Source organism: Leucoraja erinacea, chromosome 35 (genome assembly GCF_028641065.1).
Source record: "Leucoraja erinacea ecotype New England chromosome 35, Leri_hhj_1, whole genome shotgun sequence".
NCBI lineage: Eukaryota > Metazoa > Chordata > Chondrichthyes > Rajiformes > Rajidae > Leucoraja > Leucoraja erinaceus.
The window spans coordinates 5,984,594-6,003,101 of record NC_073411.1 but is presented as its reverse complement, the minus strand read 5'-3'; the positions used below and the strand labels follow the sequence as shown (position 1 = coordinate 6,003,101).

The 18,508-nt window shown below is 46.4% G+C and overlaps 1 protein-coding gene across 1 annotated transcript in view; it reads right to left on the bottom strand.

The window, feature by feature from the left end:
- The window catches only part of LOC129713219 (zinc metalloproteinase-disintegrin-like batroxstatin-1), a 55,649-nt gene extending 37,644 nt beyond the window's left edge, over positions 1-18,005 (bottom strand). Inside the window, exons 1-6 of the mRNA XM_055662145.1 lie at positions 17,601-18,005; positions 10,600-10,688; positions 8,904-8,980; positions 6,382-6,460; positions 1,577-1,653; positions 397-580 (exon numbers count right to left, since the gene is read on the bottom strand). Of these exons, the coding sequence (XP_055518120.1) occupies positions 397-580; positions 1,577-1,653; positions 6,382-6,460; positions 8,904-8,980; positions 10,600-10,688; positions 17,601-17,661 (567 nt within the window). The 5' untranslated portion in view covers positions 17,662-18,005. The remainder of the gene's footprint in view (positions 1-396; positions 581-1,576; positions 1,654-6,381; positions 6,461-8,903; positions 8,981-10,599; positions 10,689-17,600) is intronic.
- Positions 18,006-18,508: the final 503 nt, after the last annotated feature.

Genomic DNA, 18,508 nt, shown 5'->3' with positions numbered 1-18,508 from the left:
GGGAGGTACGATAAAAACATTTAAAGGACATTTGGACATGTACATGGATAGGGCAACCTTTTCACACAGAGGTTGGTGGGTATATGGAATGAGATGCCAGAGGAGGTAGTTGAGACAGATACTATAACATAGAAACATAGAAACATAGAGAATAGGTGCAGGAGTGGGCCATTCGGCCCTTCGAGCCTGCATAACGCCATTTGGATGTTACATAATACATTTGGGCGTACATGGATGGGAAATGTTTAGAGGACTAAGGGCCAAACACGGGCAGGTGGGACTAGTGTAGATGGGACCAAGCACTGGGAAATAGGATGAGCTGAGATCTGGCCTCCATGAATGAAATGAGTCAACGGGCCTGTTTCTGTGATCCTGTGACTCTATGGTTCGAGGTACCTCACTTGCAGAGCCAAATGTCTCTTCCACTCTTGGCTCCAGGTTATCCCATGAAGTGTTGACCACGCCACACATGCTCTGAGGCATGGTGAGCTCTTCATATTTGTAGAGTGCATGCTCATCACTGGCTGATTCTTTCAGGGGTTCCATCAGATAGCGTTGGCCCTTGGTGCGGATGTAACCACTTGAAAAGAAAGGCAAAGATCCAAAGATAATATCAGACTCTCCGACTATGGTCAGAATTGTAAGTATGGACAAGAATGTCGAAGCCAGCGCCAGCTAGTCCAATCCAACGAGGCTAATTCATTTAGCGCCACTCGTTGCAAACCATTTGTTACAGCTGGTCGTGTTGCAGCCTCACGGCACCAACGGTTCAATCCCGACCTCGGGTGCAGTCTGTGTGGAGTTTGCACGTGCACGCGCGGTGCTCCTCCAGGGGCTCCAATCTTCTCCCATATCCCAAAGATGTGTGGACTGGAAGGTTAATTAGCCAATATAGTGTGTGCATAGTCAAAATCAATGAATTATCGAGTCCTACAATGCTAAAAAGACATTTGGACAGATACATGGATAGGAAAGGTTTAGAGGGATATGAACCAAACACAGGCAGGTGGAACTAATGGGGCATCTTGGTCAGCATGGGCAATTTGGGCCGAATGGCCTGTTTCTTCAGCCCAACTTTCCCAAGCTGACCAAAATGCTCTATCTGCACTTGCATTTGGCCCTTATCCCTCTAAATCATTCCTATCCATATACCTTGTCTATATGTCTTTAAAATGTAGTTATAGTACCACCTCAATTGCCTCCCAGGGCAGCTCATTCCATATACCCACCACTGTGTGTCTGTGTGAAAAGGTTGCCCCTCAGATTCCTATTAAATCTTTCCTCTCTCACCATAGACCTGTGTCCCCAGGTTTCTTGATTCCCCTATTCTGGGTAAAAGACTCTGTGCCTTTACCCTATCTATTCCCCTCGTGATCATATATACCACCATAAAATCTTGGAGGAATTAGTACAAAAGTGAAAAGGATTAAAAAAAAGAATCAGGGCAAATAGATGGTTGAAGGTGAACATGGACTCAGTGGGATGAAAGGTCTGTATATCGCGATGACTATCTGAATGGCTTCTTTGTTCATGTAGAGCCCCAGGCTGGGAGGTTTTGCAGGTGTCCTGACCTTACCTGAGCCCATCACAGGTGCTGAAGCTGGCCGAGGAATCTTCTTCACCCTTTATGTAACCATGGTAATAGCAGTGATCCTAAATGTGGCAGAAAATAGGCATTGGGTTTGTCAACAATCAAGTTCCCAGAAACTTACATTTAAAACAGGTCAATGAAGAGGTGCTCAACATTAACCTATTCATTTTAGGTAGTAGGAGTAAAGGTGTAGACTATTTTCTACATGGGGAGAGAATCCACAAATTGGAAGTGCAAAAGGACTTGGGCGTGCTGGTGCAGGATTCCTAAAAATTTCATCTGCAAGTCGAATCAGTAGCAAAGAAGGCAAATGCAATGCTAACATTTATCTCAAGAGGGATGGAATATAAAAACAGGGAGGTGATGCTGAGGCTCTATAAGGTGCTGTCAGTGTGGAGTTTGTACGTCCTCCCTGTGACCGCATGGGTTTTCTCCAGAGGCTCCGATTTCCTCCCACATCCCAAAGACGTGAGGGTATTTATCATAGGTGAGTGTGCAGAATCAAGGGGGGGGGGGGGGGGATGGAGTTGATGCGACTGTGAGCCAAATAGGTTGCAGGAGTAGAGGAGAGATATGAAGTGGGTATGGGACTGATACAATTGCTCAGTGTGAACAGGCATGGGCTTAATAGACCGAATGGCTTCCGTCTGAGTTACAGTAAGTTTACACATTAGCTTGTTGACAGCAGGAGGGTGTTAATGTTAGAGACCAGAATCTCAACCAGTTCTCAGACCTAGATGGCACCGATAGGGCATTGTAGGGCAACAGAGCGGCACAGCCAAAGAGTCGCTGCTTTACAGTGCTAGAGATCCGGGTTCGATCCTGACCACGGGTACTGTGTGTATTAAGTTTCAACCTTCTCCCCATTACCGCGTGGGTTTTCTCCGGGTGCTCCAGCTTCCCTCTCCACTCTAAGGACATACAGATTTGCATGTTAAATCGCTTCTGTAAACTGTAACATTTTCCCTAGTGTAGAGGATCGTGCTAGTGTCCAGGTGATCGCTGGTCAGCAAGGACTCGGTGGGCCGAAGGGCCTGTTTCCACGCTGCATCTCTAAAGCTTTTGCAAGCAGCAGGAGAGTTGGTGTCTCCAATTCCAGAGACCGGGTTCCATCCTGACTACTGTGCTGTCTGTACAGAGTTTGTACGTTCTACCTGTGACTAAGTGAGTTCTTGCCGAGTGCTCTGGTTTCCTCCCACACTCCCAAGACACATGGTTTTCTAGGTTGATTGTAAATTGTCCCTAATGTGTAGAATAGTGCTAGCATGCGGGGATCACTGGTCAGCACCAACTCGGTCAACCGAAGGGCCTGTTTCCACACTATATCTCTGAACTAAACCTAAAAATAGTGCGCGCTGACTAGCCTGGGGCAAGAGTTATTTATTAAGTTAATCATCGGCTTAAAAACACGTTCCTTCGTCAGGTTCCAACATGTTTTGGACGGCACCACCAACAAGGACATTCACAGCCCCGCTGTAAATAAGATGTTCTGAGAGCTGGCTATGGCTGTTGTCTTAATCACCTTTCGTTAATTAAAACGTTCTGTTTATTCAACCCTCTGTGAGACATAGAAACATAGAAACATAGGTGCAGGAGTAGGCCATTCGGCCCTTCGAGCCAGCACCGTCATTCAATATGATCATGGCAGATCATCCAACTCAGTATCCTGTACCTGCCTTCCCTCCATACCCCCTGATCCCTTTAGCCACAAAGGCCACATCGAACTCCCTCTCAACTACTTTCTGTGGCAGAAAATTCCACAGATTCCCCACTCTCCGTGTGATAAAAATTGTTCTCATCTCGGTTCGAAAAGACTTCCCCCTTATCCTTAAACTGTGACCCCTTGTTCTGGGCTTCCCCAACATCGGGAACAATCTTCCTGCATCTAGCCTGTCCAACCCCTTAAGAATTTTGTAAGCTTCTATAAGATCCCCCTCAATCTTCTAAATTCTAGCGAGTACAAGCCGAGTCTATCCAGTCTTTCTTCATAATCGTGAAAGGCCTGGACAGAGTGGATGTGAAAAGGATGTTTCTACCAGTGGGAGAGTCTAGGACCAGAGGCCACAGCCTCAGGATAAAAGGATGTGTACCTTTAGTAAAGGAAATGAGGAAGAATTTCTTTAGTCAGAGGGTGGTGAATCTGTGGAATTCATTGTCACAGACGGCTGTGGAGGCCTAGTCAATGGAGATTGCCAGATTCTCGATTAGTATGAATGTCGGGGCTTATGGGGAGAAGGCAGGAGAATGGGGTTGAGAGGGGAAGATAGATCAGTCATGATTGAATGGCGGAGTAAACTTTCATGGGAAGAAAGGCCTAATTCTGCTCCTATAACTCATTAACTTGCATTCCGGTTTGCTTGCCACCCTCATTCACCATCCCACTCTCACACTGACCCTACCTGTCTGTGGCCTTCACTGAAGGCAGACACAAAATGCTGGAGTAACTCAGCGGGACAGGTTTCATCTCTGGATGTGGGAGGAAACCAGAGCACCCAGGGGGAAACCCATGTAGTCACAGGGAGAACATGCAAAGTCCACACAAGCAGGTAGGCCTGGGGTTGCTGGTTTGCTATGTTAATGGGCCTCTCCCCATAAGGAGACAGAGATGGGATTTGGACTCAAAGATTGCAGGGAAGGAGTCAGTGATTATATCAGTAGTTGAAAGGTGAGCGGGGACAAGGAGTGTAGGGTTTATATTCCTCACATGCTAATATCTAAATGGTGGCCGATTGGGAAAGGGGGAGATGCAGCGAGACCTGGGTGTCATGGTACACCAGTCATTGAAGGTAGGCATGCAGGTGCAGCAGGCAGTAAAGAAAGCGAATGGTATGTTAGCTTTCATTGCAAAAGGATTTGAGTATAGGAGCAGGGAGGTTCTACTGCAGTTGTATAGGGTCTTGGTGAGACCACACCTGGAGTATTGCGTACAGTTTTGGTCTCCAAATCTGAGGAAGGACATTATTGCCATAGAGGGAGTGCAGAGACGGTTCACCAGATTGATTCCTGGGATGTCAGGACTGTCTTATGAAGAAAGACTGGATAGACTTGGTTTATACTCTCTAGAATTTAGAAGATTGAGAGGGGATCTTATAGAAACTTACAAAATTCTTAAGGGGTTGGACAGGCTAGATGCAGGAAGATTGTTCCCGATGTTAGGGAAGTCCAGGACAAGGGGTCACAGCTTAAGGATAAAGGGGAAATCCTTTAAAACCGAGATGAGAAGAACTTTTTTCACACAGAGAGTGGTGAATCTCTGGAACTCTCTGCCACAGAGGGTAGTTGAGGCCAGTTCATTGGCTATATTTAAGAGGGAGTTAGATGTGGCCCTTGTGGCTAAGGGGATCAGGGGATATGGAGAGAAGGCAGGTACGGGATACTGAGTTGGATGATCAGCCATAATCATATTGAATGGCGGTGCAGGCTCGAAGGGCCGAATGGCCTACTCCTGCACCTAATTTCTATGTTTCTATGTTTCTAAAGGCTAGCAGAAAGAAGAGAGGAGATTTAGTCATTCATTTTAAAACAGACCGATTTGGAACATGGAACATACAACATGAGCAGCCTGAAGAAGGGTTTCAACCCAAAACGTCACCCATTCCTTTTCTCCAGAGATCCTGCCTGACCCACTGAATTACTCCAGCATTTTGTGTCTATCTTCGGTGTAAATCAGCAGATGCAGTTCCTTCCTGCACACGATCTGTATCTTTCTAGCTCCTGGACTTAAATGTGCGTATCTAAAAGCCTCATGCAGCAGCAAGCATTAATGTATTAGCCTTCACCACCATCCTAGCTATGTGTTCCAAGACTCTCACCTTAAAAGAAGGGTTTAGGCCCGTAACGTTGCCTATTTCCTTCGCTCCATAGATGCTTCTGCACCCGCTGAGTTTCTCCAGCACTTTTGTCTACCCCCTCACCTTAAAGCTATGTCCAGTAGTGTTGGACATTTCCCATCCCTGGAGAAAGATTCCGACTGTCCAGTTTAGTTTATTTATTGGCACATGTACCGAGGTACAGTGAACAGCTTTTGTTACGTGCTAACCAGTCAGCAGAAAGACAATACATGATTACAATTGAGCCATTTATCGTGAGTAGATACGATAAGGGAATAACGTTTAGCGCAAGGTAAAGCCAGCAAAGTCCGATCAAGGATAGTCCAAGGGTCACCAAAGAGGTAGATAGTAGTTCAGCACTGCTTGTGGTAGGATGAAGGGTCAGTCTCACTTTCACGACCTAATTCACAACCTTTTTTACTCGTGGACATTTTTCATCAGGCTAGAAAAACGCCCCGACCTACTTGATGCCACGAGTACCTACGACTAGCATCACGGCCTGCTACGACCTCCTACGACCTCGTGACGACCATGCTGCGAGTACGAGTCAAGGGCAAACTCAGCAGAGGTTGTGAATTAGGTTGTGAAAGTGTGACAGGCCTCTTGAGTCTATCTGTGCCTCTTGTAATTTTATATACCACTATCAAGCGACTTCTCAACCTCCGACTCTCCAGAAAACAGTCTAAGTCCATCCAACCTCTCCCTGTAACTGACACCCTCCAATGCATGCAGCATTCTGGTACACCTCCTACGCACCCTCTCCAAAGCCTACACAACATTGCTGCAATGGGGCGTCCAGAACTGCATGCAGTGCTGCATATTGCATGGGCTGACACGATATTTGGACTTTCCTTAGTCTGATTCACGAATGGAATTTCCGGATTTGTGTCAGGGAAACACGTTGTGACCTGCAGCACACTCGCAGCTTTCCCGACATTGGGAACGCTGTGTGGTACTCACCGGATAGACGGGGGTCTCCCACACTTCTGTCCCATTCTCCAAAGTGTAGCTCTCAGAGTAGTTCTTGGCAAACAGACCCCTGTACAGTGGAGAGAGGGGAAACAGTGGAGAGGGGTTTAGACAGGAGGAATCACTGGCGAGGGAGTAACGTTTATCCAGCTGTAGTCTGGCTGGAGTCAGTGGGAATGATGTAAAATAAAACAAAAATGCAGTGTGCAGACAAAATGTAGAAACGAGGAACTGCAGATGCCGGTTTGCACAAAAGATCGCAAAAGTGCTGGAGTAACTCAGCCAGCATCTCTGGAGAATGTGGATAGGTGACATTTTTGGTCAGGACCCTTCTTCAGACTGATGCTGGTCTTTCGTCTGAAGAAGGGTCCCGACCCAAAACATCACATAGATACATAGATACATAGACAAAGGTGCAGGAGTAGGCCATTCGGCCCTTCGACCCAGCACTGCCATTCTGTGATCATGGCTGATTATCCACAATCTGTACTCCGTTCCTGCCTTCTCCCCATATCCCTTGATTCCGCTAGCCCTAAGTGCTTTATCTAATTCTCTTTTGAATGCATCCAGTGAATCAGCCTCCACTGCCATCTGAGGGAGAGAATTCCACAGATTCACCACTCTCTGTGTGAAAAAGTGTTTCCTCATCTCAGTTCTAAATGGTCTACACCTTATTATTAAACAGTGGCCCCTGGTTCAGGATTCCCCAATATCGGGAACATGTTTCCTGCATCTAGCATGTCCAATCTCTTAATAATTTTATATGTTTCTATAAGACACCCTCTCATCCTTCAAAATTCCAGTGAATACAAGCCCATTTGCTCCATTCTTTCATCATATGACGGTCCCGTCATCCCAGGAATTAACCTCGTAAACCCACTCTGCACTCCCTCAATAGCAAGAATGCCCTTCATCAAATTAGGAGACCAAAACTGCACACAATAATCCAGGTGTGGTCTCACCAGGGCCCTGTACAACTGCATAAGGACCTCTTTGCTCCTATACTCAACTCCTCTTGTTATGAAGGCCAACATGCCATTAGCTTTCTTCAGTGCCCGTTGTACCTGTATGCTTACTTTCAGTGACTGATGTACTAGGGCTGATGTACCCAGGTCTCGTTGTACTTCCCATTTTCCTAACCTGTTTTAGTTACCTTCCGATGCTCTTTAAAAGTTGCCCAATCTTCTGGCTTCCCGCTCATCTTTGCTTTGTTATACATCATCTCTTTTATTTTATACTGTCCTTGACTTCCCTTGTCAGCCACGGTCGCCTCTTACTCCCCTTGGAATCTATCACCTATCCATGTTCCCCAGAGATGCCTGACCTGCTGCCGCTATAATCTAAATGGTGGCCGATTGGGAAAGGGGGAGATGCAGCGAGACCTGGGTGTCATGGTACACCAGTCATTGAAGGTAGGCATGCAGATGCAGCAGGCAGTAAAGAAAGCGAATGGTATGTTAGCTTTCATTGCAAAAGGATTTGAGTATAGGAGCAGGGAGGTTCTACTGCAGCTGTACAGGGTCTTGGTGAGACCACACCTGGAGTATTGCGTACAGTTTTGGTCTCCAAATCTGAGGAAGGACATTATTGCCATAGAGGGAGTGCAGAGACGGTTCACCAGACTGATTCCTGGGATGTCAGGACTGTCTTATGAAGAAAGACTGGATAGACTTGGTTTATACTCTCTAGAATTTAGGAGATTGAGAGGGGATCTTATAGAAACTTACAAAATTCTTAAGGGGTTGGACAGGCTAGATGCAGGAAGATTGTTCCCGATGTTAGGGAAGTCCAGGGCAAGGGGTCACAGCTTAAGGATAAGGGGGAAATCCTTTAAAACCGAGATGAGAAGAACTTTTTTCACATAGAGAGTTTTGAATCTCTGGAACTCTCTGCCACAGAGGGTAGTTGAGGCCAGTTCATTGGCTATATTTAAGAGGGAGTTAGATGTGACCCTTGTGGCTAAGGGGATCAGAGGGTATGGAGAGAAGGCAGGTACGGGATACCGAGTTGGATGATCAGCCATGATCATATTGAATGGCGGTGCAGGCTCGAAGGGCCGAATGGCCTACTCCTGCACCTAATTTCTATGTTTCTATGTTTCTATGTTACTCCAGCACTTTGTGTCTTTTTATGCTACATGCCGATCTGTCCCTTGATTTCAAAAATGATCGGGCGAGTATGAGAAGGATGAACATTGCATTGATTAGCATGAAGAGTAGGGCCCTCTCTCTAGACCCTCTGGTTTTGCCCTTTGATCTGCATCCCTTCCCTGAAGCTTCCGCCCCCTTCATTCCTACACTTTGGAGGCCTAGTCACCCATGTGGATGTTGGTGCCTCTCTGATAGATGTCCCTGATCTCTCAGCAATTTTTGAGATACTGTGTTGGAAGCACAGGGCACACTCCCATGGTACGTTTGGTCAGGACCAACCCAATCCCAGGGAAACATGGCAGCAGACACCAACCCTCTCTGGGGTTTCATGCCAATAGACAGGGACAACTCAAGGCCACCTACTCATTCTTCTCGAGATGTAGAACCAACTCCTTGCCTTCTACGGGAACTTCATACTGGACAACCGATGGATAAAGCCCCTGCAACAGAAAAGGTCTCAGATGAACCAAACTGGAAAATGAACACTGAATGCATTAAATATATACAAAGACTCAATTGGCAAGTCTTATCTCACTCAAAGTCAGACTATCAGCTATCGGTTTTCTGCCTGTTATTTTCTCGTTATTAACCAAAGCCATACCATATTCCTGTCCCATTAGAACCCTCCTTCACCATTAGTTTAGTTTAGTTTAGAGATAGAGCGTGGAAACAGGCCCTTCGGCCCAACGGGTCCGCGCCGACCAGCGATCCCCGCACATTAACACTATCCTACACCCACTAGGGCCACTAACCTACAAACCTGTGCATCTTTGGCGTGTGGGAGCAAACCGAAATCTCGGAGGTCACGGGGAGAAGGTACAAACTCTGTGCAGACAGCACCCGTAGTTGGGATCGAACCCGGGTCTCCGGTGCTGCATTTGCTGTAAGGCAGAAACTCTACCGCTGCGCCACCATGCTGCCCTCATTTTTTAATTTAAATATATTATTTAAATCTCTCTCGTCAACTCTAGACTTCTGCGGATTCAGGCCTCGCTATCTGCTGATTTGCTATCCGCAGATCTACGAAGTTAGTCTCAGTTCCAATCTCAAATTATTTCCTAACAAATACATCGACGCTGAGGAAACAATCATTGCCTGGTGGCTCCCCACTCCGTGCTGTCCTTAGAGCGATATTTTCTGTTTACAAAGCTACACCTTCTGATTTAATTAACAATTACTGCTTGTATGTCTTGATAGGATTAGTTTGATTAACGGCAATATGGTAGCACAACGGTGGAGTTAAGGGCCTGTCCCACTTGGGCGTTATTCACTCGACATCGTTTACGCATCACGACGCATTACGCGCGCATGGTGACGGGCGGCTGCGAGCGGCGCACCAGGATTTTGGAATGTACAAAATCTCACGCGCCATCTGTGTGTCGTGCAAAGTGAAGGGCCTCTAACACTTGGGCATCATTTGCACGTCATGCAGGTGGTGTGCGGAAATTTTGTACATCCCAAAATTCTGGGGCAGAGCGTAAATGATGTTGCGTAAATGATACCCAAGTAGTTCAGGCCCTTCACTGCCTTACAGCGTCAGAGTTCCGGGTCTGATCCTGACAACGGGTGCTGTCTGTATGGAGTTTGTACGTTCTCCCCGAGACCTGCATGGGTTTTCTCTGGGTGGTCCGGCTTTCTCCCACATCCCAATCACGCATAGGTTTGCAGGTTAAAATTGTAAAATTGTCCCCTGCGTGTGTAGGATTGTTTAGTGTGTGGGAAACGCTGGCTGAAGGGCCTGTTTCCGTGCTGTATCTCGAAACTAAACTAAACTAAACTAAACTAAACTAGTCTGTTTGCTAATGTCATTTCTTTTCAGGCATTTTAATGTTTTAAAAGGTGTTTAATGCTTTTAGTAGAATACAGATCCCATTCACTAGTTGGGCCGAAGGGCCTGTTTCCACACTGTATTGATCTATGACTCTATGACTGTACTGCTATGCTGCCAAGCTGCCCATTACTCTCTGTCCACCATTGTTACAGTGGGATGGACCCCTGTTCAAACACCCCATGTGTAAAGGATCCATGCGTTAGGAAGTGACTGGGTTTTGCACCGTACCTCCGTCTCTCGTTTCTGCTTGGCGTGGAGTTTGCGCGGATTCACCACCTGGTAATTCCGTACACCTTGTAGCCTTGTGGTCGAGGTCACTGCAAAGAAACAGCGGACATTGATCAGGCACCATCCTGGAACCAAAATGGCAGATGGAAAGGAGCAGAGTAGCTGTCGTGCTAGACAAGTCTGGAGACTAGATAAGGAAGCGTGAAGGTGTGAAAACACGGCAAAGGGAATGGAGATCAAGGAACATGTAGAATAGATCATTGCTTGCCGGGAGAAGGTAACACAAAGCAAACAGAGATAAAATGTAGTCGGAGACGGTAAGACTGGTCGGAGAACTGGGAAGGGGGAGGGAAACCAAGGGTTTCTTGAAGTTGGAGGAGTCACTGTTCATAGGAAAAACAGGGAGACTGGAATGGAGTCCTTACTGGGAGCGGGTGGGAGGTGCGACCTAGGTAGGTCTAGGAGTCTGTGGTCTTAGACCCTGGCCCAACCCTTCAGGTAGAGATTGGGATATCAAGACAGCAATGAATCAGAGCGCTGGTGCAGCGGTAGAGCTGCTGTCTTGGAGCATTGACAGCATCGGAGACGGGGTGGGAGATTGCAACCTTCACGTGGTCCGCCCTGTTTCAACGAATGCAATCAACCCGGCGTGCACAATCAAATATGATCAAATAGAACAAGTTGTCCTACAACTTTAGGCTGTGCACGCCATACACAAGCGTCGGAGACCGAGGTTTGATCCCGACTACGGGTGCTGTCTGTACGGAGTTTGCACGTTCTCCCCGTTTGTAGGTTGGTATAAGTGGCTTGGTATAAGTGTAAATTGACCCTAGTGTGTGTAGGATAGTGTCAATGTGTGGGGATACCGGTCGGCATGTCTCGGTGGGCCGAAGGGCCTGTTTCCGGGCTGTATCTCGAAACTAAACTAAACTTGGAGAGCAAAGACGATGAAACTGAATTCTGAGCGAGGGCAGGAAGGGGGGAACCAATAAAGTCGATATACAAATCAGGGGAGGCGTTGAGAAGGACTGGATCAAGGATTTGGCCAACCTAACCCAGATGGAAACTGGCACAGCTTGGACCAACATAGGTTCCTATAGTCATGGCCTTGATTTAGAGGAAGTGAGAGGTGTTAACAGGGCAGTTGTTCATTGTGAGGTTGGTTTCAGCAGGTGAAGGAAGTTGGTAGTGAGTGGATGACTTGGTTTCTGCTCAAGGGAGGAGTAAAGGGTTCTGAAATTGGGGGCAGGGGGATGGAGTTGAGAGGGAAAGATAGGTCAGCCAGGTGGAGACTTGATGGGCCGAATGGCCTAATCCTGCTTCTATCACTCATGATGCCAATTTAAACTCATCTCTGCCTATCGATATGGGGATAGGTTTCCTGCAGTCCACCCTATCCATATCCCTCATCATTTTATATACCTCATTCAAGTCTCCTCTCTCCTCCAGGGAAAACTATAACATTTCAGATACAGAAAAATACTTTTCTTCACTGCCGCAGCAGCAGAGTTGCCGCCTCACAGCGCCAGAGATCTGGGTTTGATCCTGGCTATGGGTGCTGTCTGTGCGGAGTTTGCACGTTCTCCCTGTGACCGTGTGGATTTCCTCCGGGTGCTCCGGTTTCCTCCCTCATTTCAAAGACGTGCGGGTTTGCAGGTTCAATGTCTGCTGTAAATTGCCCCAAGTGTGTAAGATGGAACTGATTGGTGGTCAGCAGAGGCTCGATGGGCCGATGGGCCTGTTTCTACACTGTATCTCTAAACTAAACTAAGCTAAGCTTACAATCGGGGTCTGTCGTACGTCAACATCAACAACCTGGTGTGCGACCTCGCACCACCCGGCGTGGCTTTAATGGCCGCGGGACAATCGCCATCGCCAGCCGGGGGCTTTGACTTTGACTCTGACATCGGTGGGGGGGGGAGAGTGCAGTGGAGAGATACGTTTTTTTGGCCTTCCATCACAGCGATGTGATGGATGTTTATGTAAAATGTAAATTATGTTGTGTCTTGGGTCTATTTGTTTGTAATGTATGGCTGCAGAAACGGCATTTCGTTTGGACCTCAAGGGGTCCAAATGACAATTAAATTGAATTGAATTGAATTGAATCTTCTAATCATCCCACATCTTGTTCAACAGGCTCGGCCACTGGGGTTTATTGGCTCAGTTATAGCGTTATGCAAAACTGACGCACCACAGGATGGTGAAGGAAATTGCAACTGTTTCAGCGACTCAAGGGACTGCTACAAATAGGGAAGGAAATGGGCTCAGGAAATTGATCATGTTTAGTCTCTGCAACTCTGAGAACATTGTCATAAATCATATTGCCCACTTATATTCCATGTAAACCAGTTCTCTCTCATGTGTCCATAAACAGCTCATCCCTCCAATGTTCCCATTGCCCTCCAGCACGTGGGACATTTGCATGAAACAATTTAGCTAACTACCAGAAGATACACATGAAAAGCTGGAGTAACTCAGCGGGTCAGACAGCATTCCTGGAGAAAAGGAATAGGTGGCGTTTTGGGTCAAGACTCTTCGTCACACCCAGATGTGTTTGAGATTTAAGTGTTCATTCTTGAGGTGTGTGCCTTCGAAGGCTGAACCAACATTTAATTAGGGGGTGGCACAGCAGCACACGGGTAGAACTGCCGTCTCACAGCGCCAGAGACCCCGGTTCGATCCTGGCTACAGGTGCTCTCTGTATAAAGTTGGTATGTTTTCCCTGTGACTGCGTGGGTTTCCTTCAGTGACATGCAGTGAGGGCAATGGCTGGGGAGGGAGAGAGAAGCTTGTATCAGTGGCCCGGCACTCCCTGTATTGATCAACGCATCTCCCCGAGGAGAGAGAGGAGTGGAGCCATGGCTGGGAGGGAGGGATAGAGAAGAGAAGGGAGAGAGAGAGAGAGAGGGAGAGAGAGAGAGAAGAAGGGAGGGAGAGAGAGAGAGAGAGAAGGTAGAGAAGGAGAGAGAGAGAAAGGAGAGAAAGAGAGAATGGGGAGAGAGAGAGAGAAAATGGGGGGAGAGAGAGAAGGAGAGAGAGAGCGAATGGGGAGAGAGAGAGAATGGGGAGAGAGAGAGAATGGAGAGAGGAACGATGGCACGTTAATACCATTCTGACCGCTGCAAAACCCCCCACCCAAGGCACCATTGCACCCAAAGGAAGGCAGATTACTATCTAAATGGTGTCAAGTTGGGAAAAGGAGAAGTACAACGGGATCTGGGGGTCCTTGTACATCAGTCTATGAAAGTAAGCATGCAGGTACAGCAGGCAGTGAAGAAAGCGAATGGCATGTTGGCCTTTATAACAAGAGGAATTGAATATAGGAGCAAAGAGGTCCTTCTGCAGTTGTACAGAGCCCTAGTTAGACCACACCTGGAGTATTGTGTGCAGTTTTGGTCCCCTAATTTGAGGAAGGACATTCTTCCTATTGAGGAAGTGCAGCGTAGGTTTACAAGGTTAATTCCCGGGATGGCGGGACTGTCATATGCTGAGAGAATGGAGCGGCTGGGCTTGTACTTGGGCAGTTGGGTTCTCCTATTTCTCTATAGAAAGAGAAATTTGGAGTTCTCTTTCCCAGTCATTCTTAATTTTATCAAATGTATGTTTCAAAATCAACTCATAAATAGTCGTTATTAAGCCCTTCTGATAAGGGTTCAAATGTAAAAATGTTTCCAAGTTTTCGGTTTGATGTGGTAACGGAAAGAAGGGTGGAGTGGCCCTCAAAAAATGTCTAGTTTGTAAATATCTAAAAAAGTGTGAGTTATGTAAATGATATTTATTGGAGAGTTGTTCAAAAGACATAAAACAACTATCCAAAAACAAATCACGAGAAGCTACTAATCCCTTCCTCAAACATAACAGAAAGGCTTGTCCAGTACTAGAAGGTTGGAAGAAAAAATTAGATATGATAGGACTCGTAAGATAAAATCATTCAATCCAAAAAACGTACGAAATTGAAACCATATTCGGAGTGTATGCCTTATTATTGGGTTAGTCGTATAGTTATTCAATCTCGTAATTCGAAAAGGTAACAAGGCCCCTAGAATAGAAGCCAATGATACCCCTTGCATAGAATCACGTTCAAGATTTACCCATCCAGGGCATCTTCTAAATCTTTTGTCCAAAACATTAGATAGCGAGCATTAATTGCCCAATAGTAGAGTCTAAGGTTCAGCGATGCCAAACCACCATTTTTTTTGATTTCTGTAAGTATTTTTTACTTAGTCTGGAATGTTTATTCTGTCATATATACGAAGAAATTTTGGAGTCAATAATATCAAAGAAAGGTTTAGCAATAAAAATTGGTATCGTCTGAAATAAATACAGAATTTTAGTAAGATAAACATTCTAATAGCATTGATTTGGCCTATTAAAGATAAGGACATTGGTGACCATTTAGTGAACTGGTGTTTGATGTGGTCAATTAGAGGCGTAAAATTGGCTTTAAATAAATCCTTGTGTTTCTTGGTAATCTTAATGCCTAAATAAGTAAAATATTCGGTTGTCAATCTAAATGGAAGCTGTCCATAATTCGAAACCAAATTGTTTAATGGAAAAAGCTCAGTCTTACTACTAATAATAATAATAATAATAATAATAATAAATTTTATTTATGGGCGCCTTTCAAGAGTCTCAAGGACACCTTACAAAAATTTAGCAAGTAGAGGAAAAACATGTAAGGGGAATGAAATAAATAGTAGAGACATGACTAGTACACAAAGTAAAGACAGAATTCAGTTCAAAACACAATATGAGGCAATTAATGCACAGATGAAAAGGGAGGGGGACGTGGGGCTAAGGATAGGCAGAGGTGAAGAGATGGGTCTTGAGGCGGGACTGGAAGATGGTGAGGGACACGGAATTGCGGATCAGTTGGGGGAGGGAGTTCCAGAGCCTGGGAGCTGCCCTGGAGAAGGCTCTGTCCCCAAAACTGCGGAGGTTGGACTTGTGGATGGAGAGGAGACCGGCTGATGTGGATCTGAGGGACCGTGAGGGTAGGTAGGGGGAGAGGTCAGTGAGATATGGGGGGGCCAGATGGTGGAGGGCTTTGTAGGTGAAGATCAGGATTTTGTAGGTGATCCGGTGGGAGATGGGAAGCCAGTGAAGTTGTTTGAGGACTGGGGTGATGTGATGCCAGGATTTGGTGTGGGTGATGAGTCGGGCGGCTGCGTTCTGGACCAGTTGGAGTCAGTTGATGTAGGTGGAGCTGATGCCAAGGAGAAGTGAGTTGCAATAGTCCATTCGGGACGAGATGGAGGCATGGATGAGTCTTTCAGCAGCAGGAGGTGTGAAGATTTACTAAGATTTAGTTTATAACCAGAAAAGCTACTAAATTGATTAAGTAATGCTACTATTGTTGGAATAGATTTCTCAGGGCTAGAGATGAATAATAACAAACCATCTGTATAAAGGGATAGCTTATGTGTCTTATTCCCGCGGACAATACCATAAATATTAGGGGATTCCCTAATAGCTGTGGCCAAAGGTTCCAAGGCAATATCAAGCAGTAAAGGACTTAAAGGACAGCGTTTTACTTTTCTTAACAGCTATTTTCATTGGGAGTATGACAGGTGAGGCGCTGCTTCTCCCTGCCTCCCCTGACTGCACATCCCCGGTTTCCACAGGGTGCTCTTGAGGCACCAGGTTGGTCATTTACTAGGGCCTGGTGCAGAACCTTGGGGAGGGCGAGTTGATGGGAATGTGAGGGGAAAAGAGGGGAAATTAGCAGTGCAATGGGATAGCCTCGTGAACAAAGGGCCAAATGTCCACTTTCTATATAGCCAGGAATAAAGTATTTGAATGGTGGCAAGGTGGCGCAGCGGTAGAGTTGCTGCCTCACAGCACCAGAGACCCGGGTTCGATCCTGACTACGGGTGCTGTCTGTTACTGAGTTCATACGTTCTCCCCGTGACTGCGTGGGTTTTCTCCGGGCGCTCCGGTTTCCTTCCACACTCCAAAGACGTGCAGTTTGTAGGTTAATTGGTTTGGTAAAATTGTAAATTGTCCCTCGTGTGTGTGTGTGTGGGATAGTATTAGTGTGCAGGGACCGCTGGACTCGGTGGGCCGAAGGGCCTGTTTCCGTGCTGTACGTCTAAACTAAACAAAACATAGAAACATAGAAATTAGGTGCAGGAGTAGGCCATTTGGCCCTTCGAGCCTGCACCGCCATTCAATATGATCATGGCTGATCATCCAACTCAGTATCCCGTACCTGCCTTCTCTCCATACCCTCTGATCCCCTTAGCCACAAGGGCCACATCTAACTCCCTCTTAAGTATAGCCAATGAACTGGCCTCAACTACCCTCTGTGGCAGAGAGTTCCAGAGATTCACCACTCTCAGTGTGAAAAAAGTTCTTCTCATCTCGGTTTTAAAATATTTCCCCCTTATCCTTAAGCTGTGACCCCTTGTCCTGGACTTCCCTAACATCGGGAACAATCTTCCTGCATCTAGCCTGTCCAACCCCTTAAGAATTTTGTAAGTTTCTATAAGATCCCCTCTCAATCTCCTAAATTCTAGAGAGTATAAACCAAGTCTATCCAGTCTTTCTTCATAAGACAGTCCTGACATCCCAGGAATCAGTCTGGTGAACCGTCTCTGCACTCCCTCTATGGCAATAATGTCCTTCCTCAGATTTGGAGACCAAAACTGTACGCAATACTCCAGGTGTGGTCTCACCAAGACCCTGTACAACTGCAGTAGAACCTCCCTGCTCCTATACTCAAATCCTTTTGCAATGAAAGCTAACATACCATTCGCTTTCTTTACTGCCTGCTGCACATGCATGCCTACCTTCAATGACTGGTGTACCATGACACCCAGGTCTCGCTGCATCTCCCCCTTTCCCAATCGGCCCCCATTTAGATAATAAAACAAAACTAAACTCGACGGTATGAAGGCAGGAGGATAAATCAAGTCTCACAGTAAATGTCAAAGAACTGATTGCACACAGTTCAGGTTGAGTAAAGGGATATGGTTTAGCAGTAGAGAGCACAGACTTACCAGCCTCTGGCAGAATGGAGCAAAAGAGGAGAGACCACAGGAGAGATCGTGCATCGACCATGTTTGCTAACACTCCACCTGTGCTGGCGGCTGCCGGCTTATCAACCAGAATGTTGCTCCATATTTTGTGGTGGTTTGCTCGCTCGGAATTCAGACTCACTTCCTCATTCTGCTTCCTTGTCACAACTTGCACGAGGATTCATTTCATCAGAGGACGCTGGTGAGTTGCACAGCCAATAAGCAGAATTCTCTCTCACATTTGCCTCACATGGAAATCTTACTTTCTGAGCATCGCTGAAAGGCGTGAAATCACAAAAAGCAAGCGAGCGCAAGCCTCGAGAAACCATATCCTGGCTGAATGCAATAGTTTCTTCAGTAAACTTCTCTTTTAACTTCCACTAATGCCCCCCGTTCTCTGGTCCTCACAACATAGGTGGTCGAGTGCCGACTAAGACTGCAAGTATACACCACCTCCCCTCAACCTGTTCACAGAGGGAGAAGAGGAGGGAAGAGACAGTAACCCTAAGACTTTTGCCTCCATCACAGTGAGGAGGTGCTTGGTGAACTCACTGTGGTGGATGTTAATTTGTGTTTATTCTGCGTTGTTTATTATTACATGTATGGCTGCAGGCAACGACATTTCGTTCAGACCGAAAGGTCTGATTGACAAATAAAGGATTCAATTTAATTCAGCACTTGCTATCTCTGCGGTGACGTTCTGATCTGTCCTGGCTTGGCCAGAAAGAATGAGAATGTAGCTATTTTTTCTGCTGGTATCGGAATAAATCACAGACTAGACCAAGCAGAGGCTCGGCGATTGTTTCGCTGAGCACCCCCCCTCAGTCCGCCTAGACCGACATGATCTCCAGGTTGCTGAACACTTTAACTCCCCTTCCCAGTCCCACACT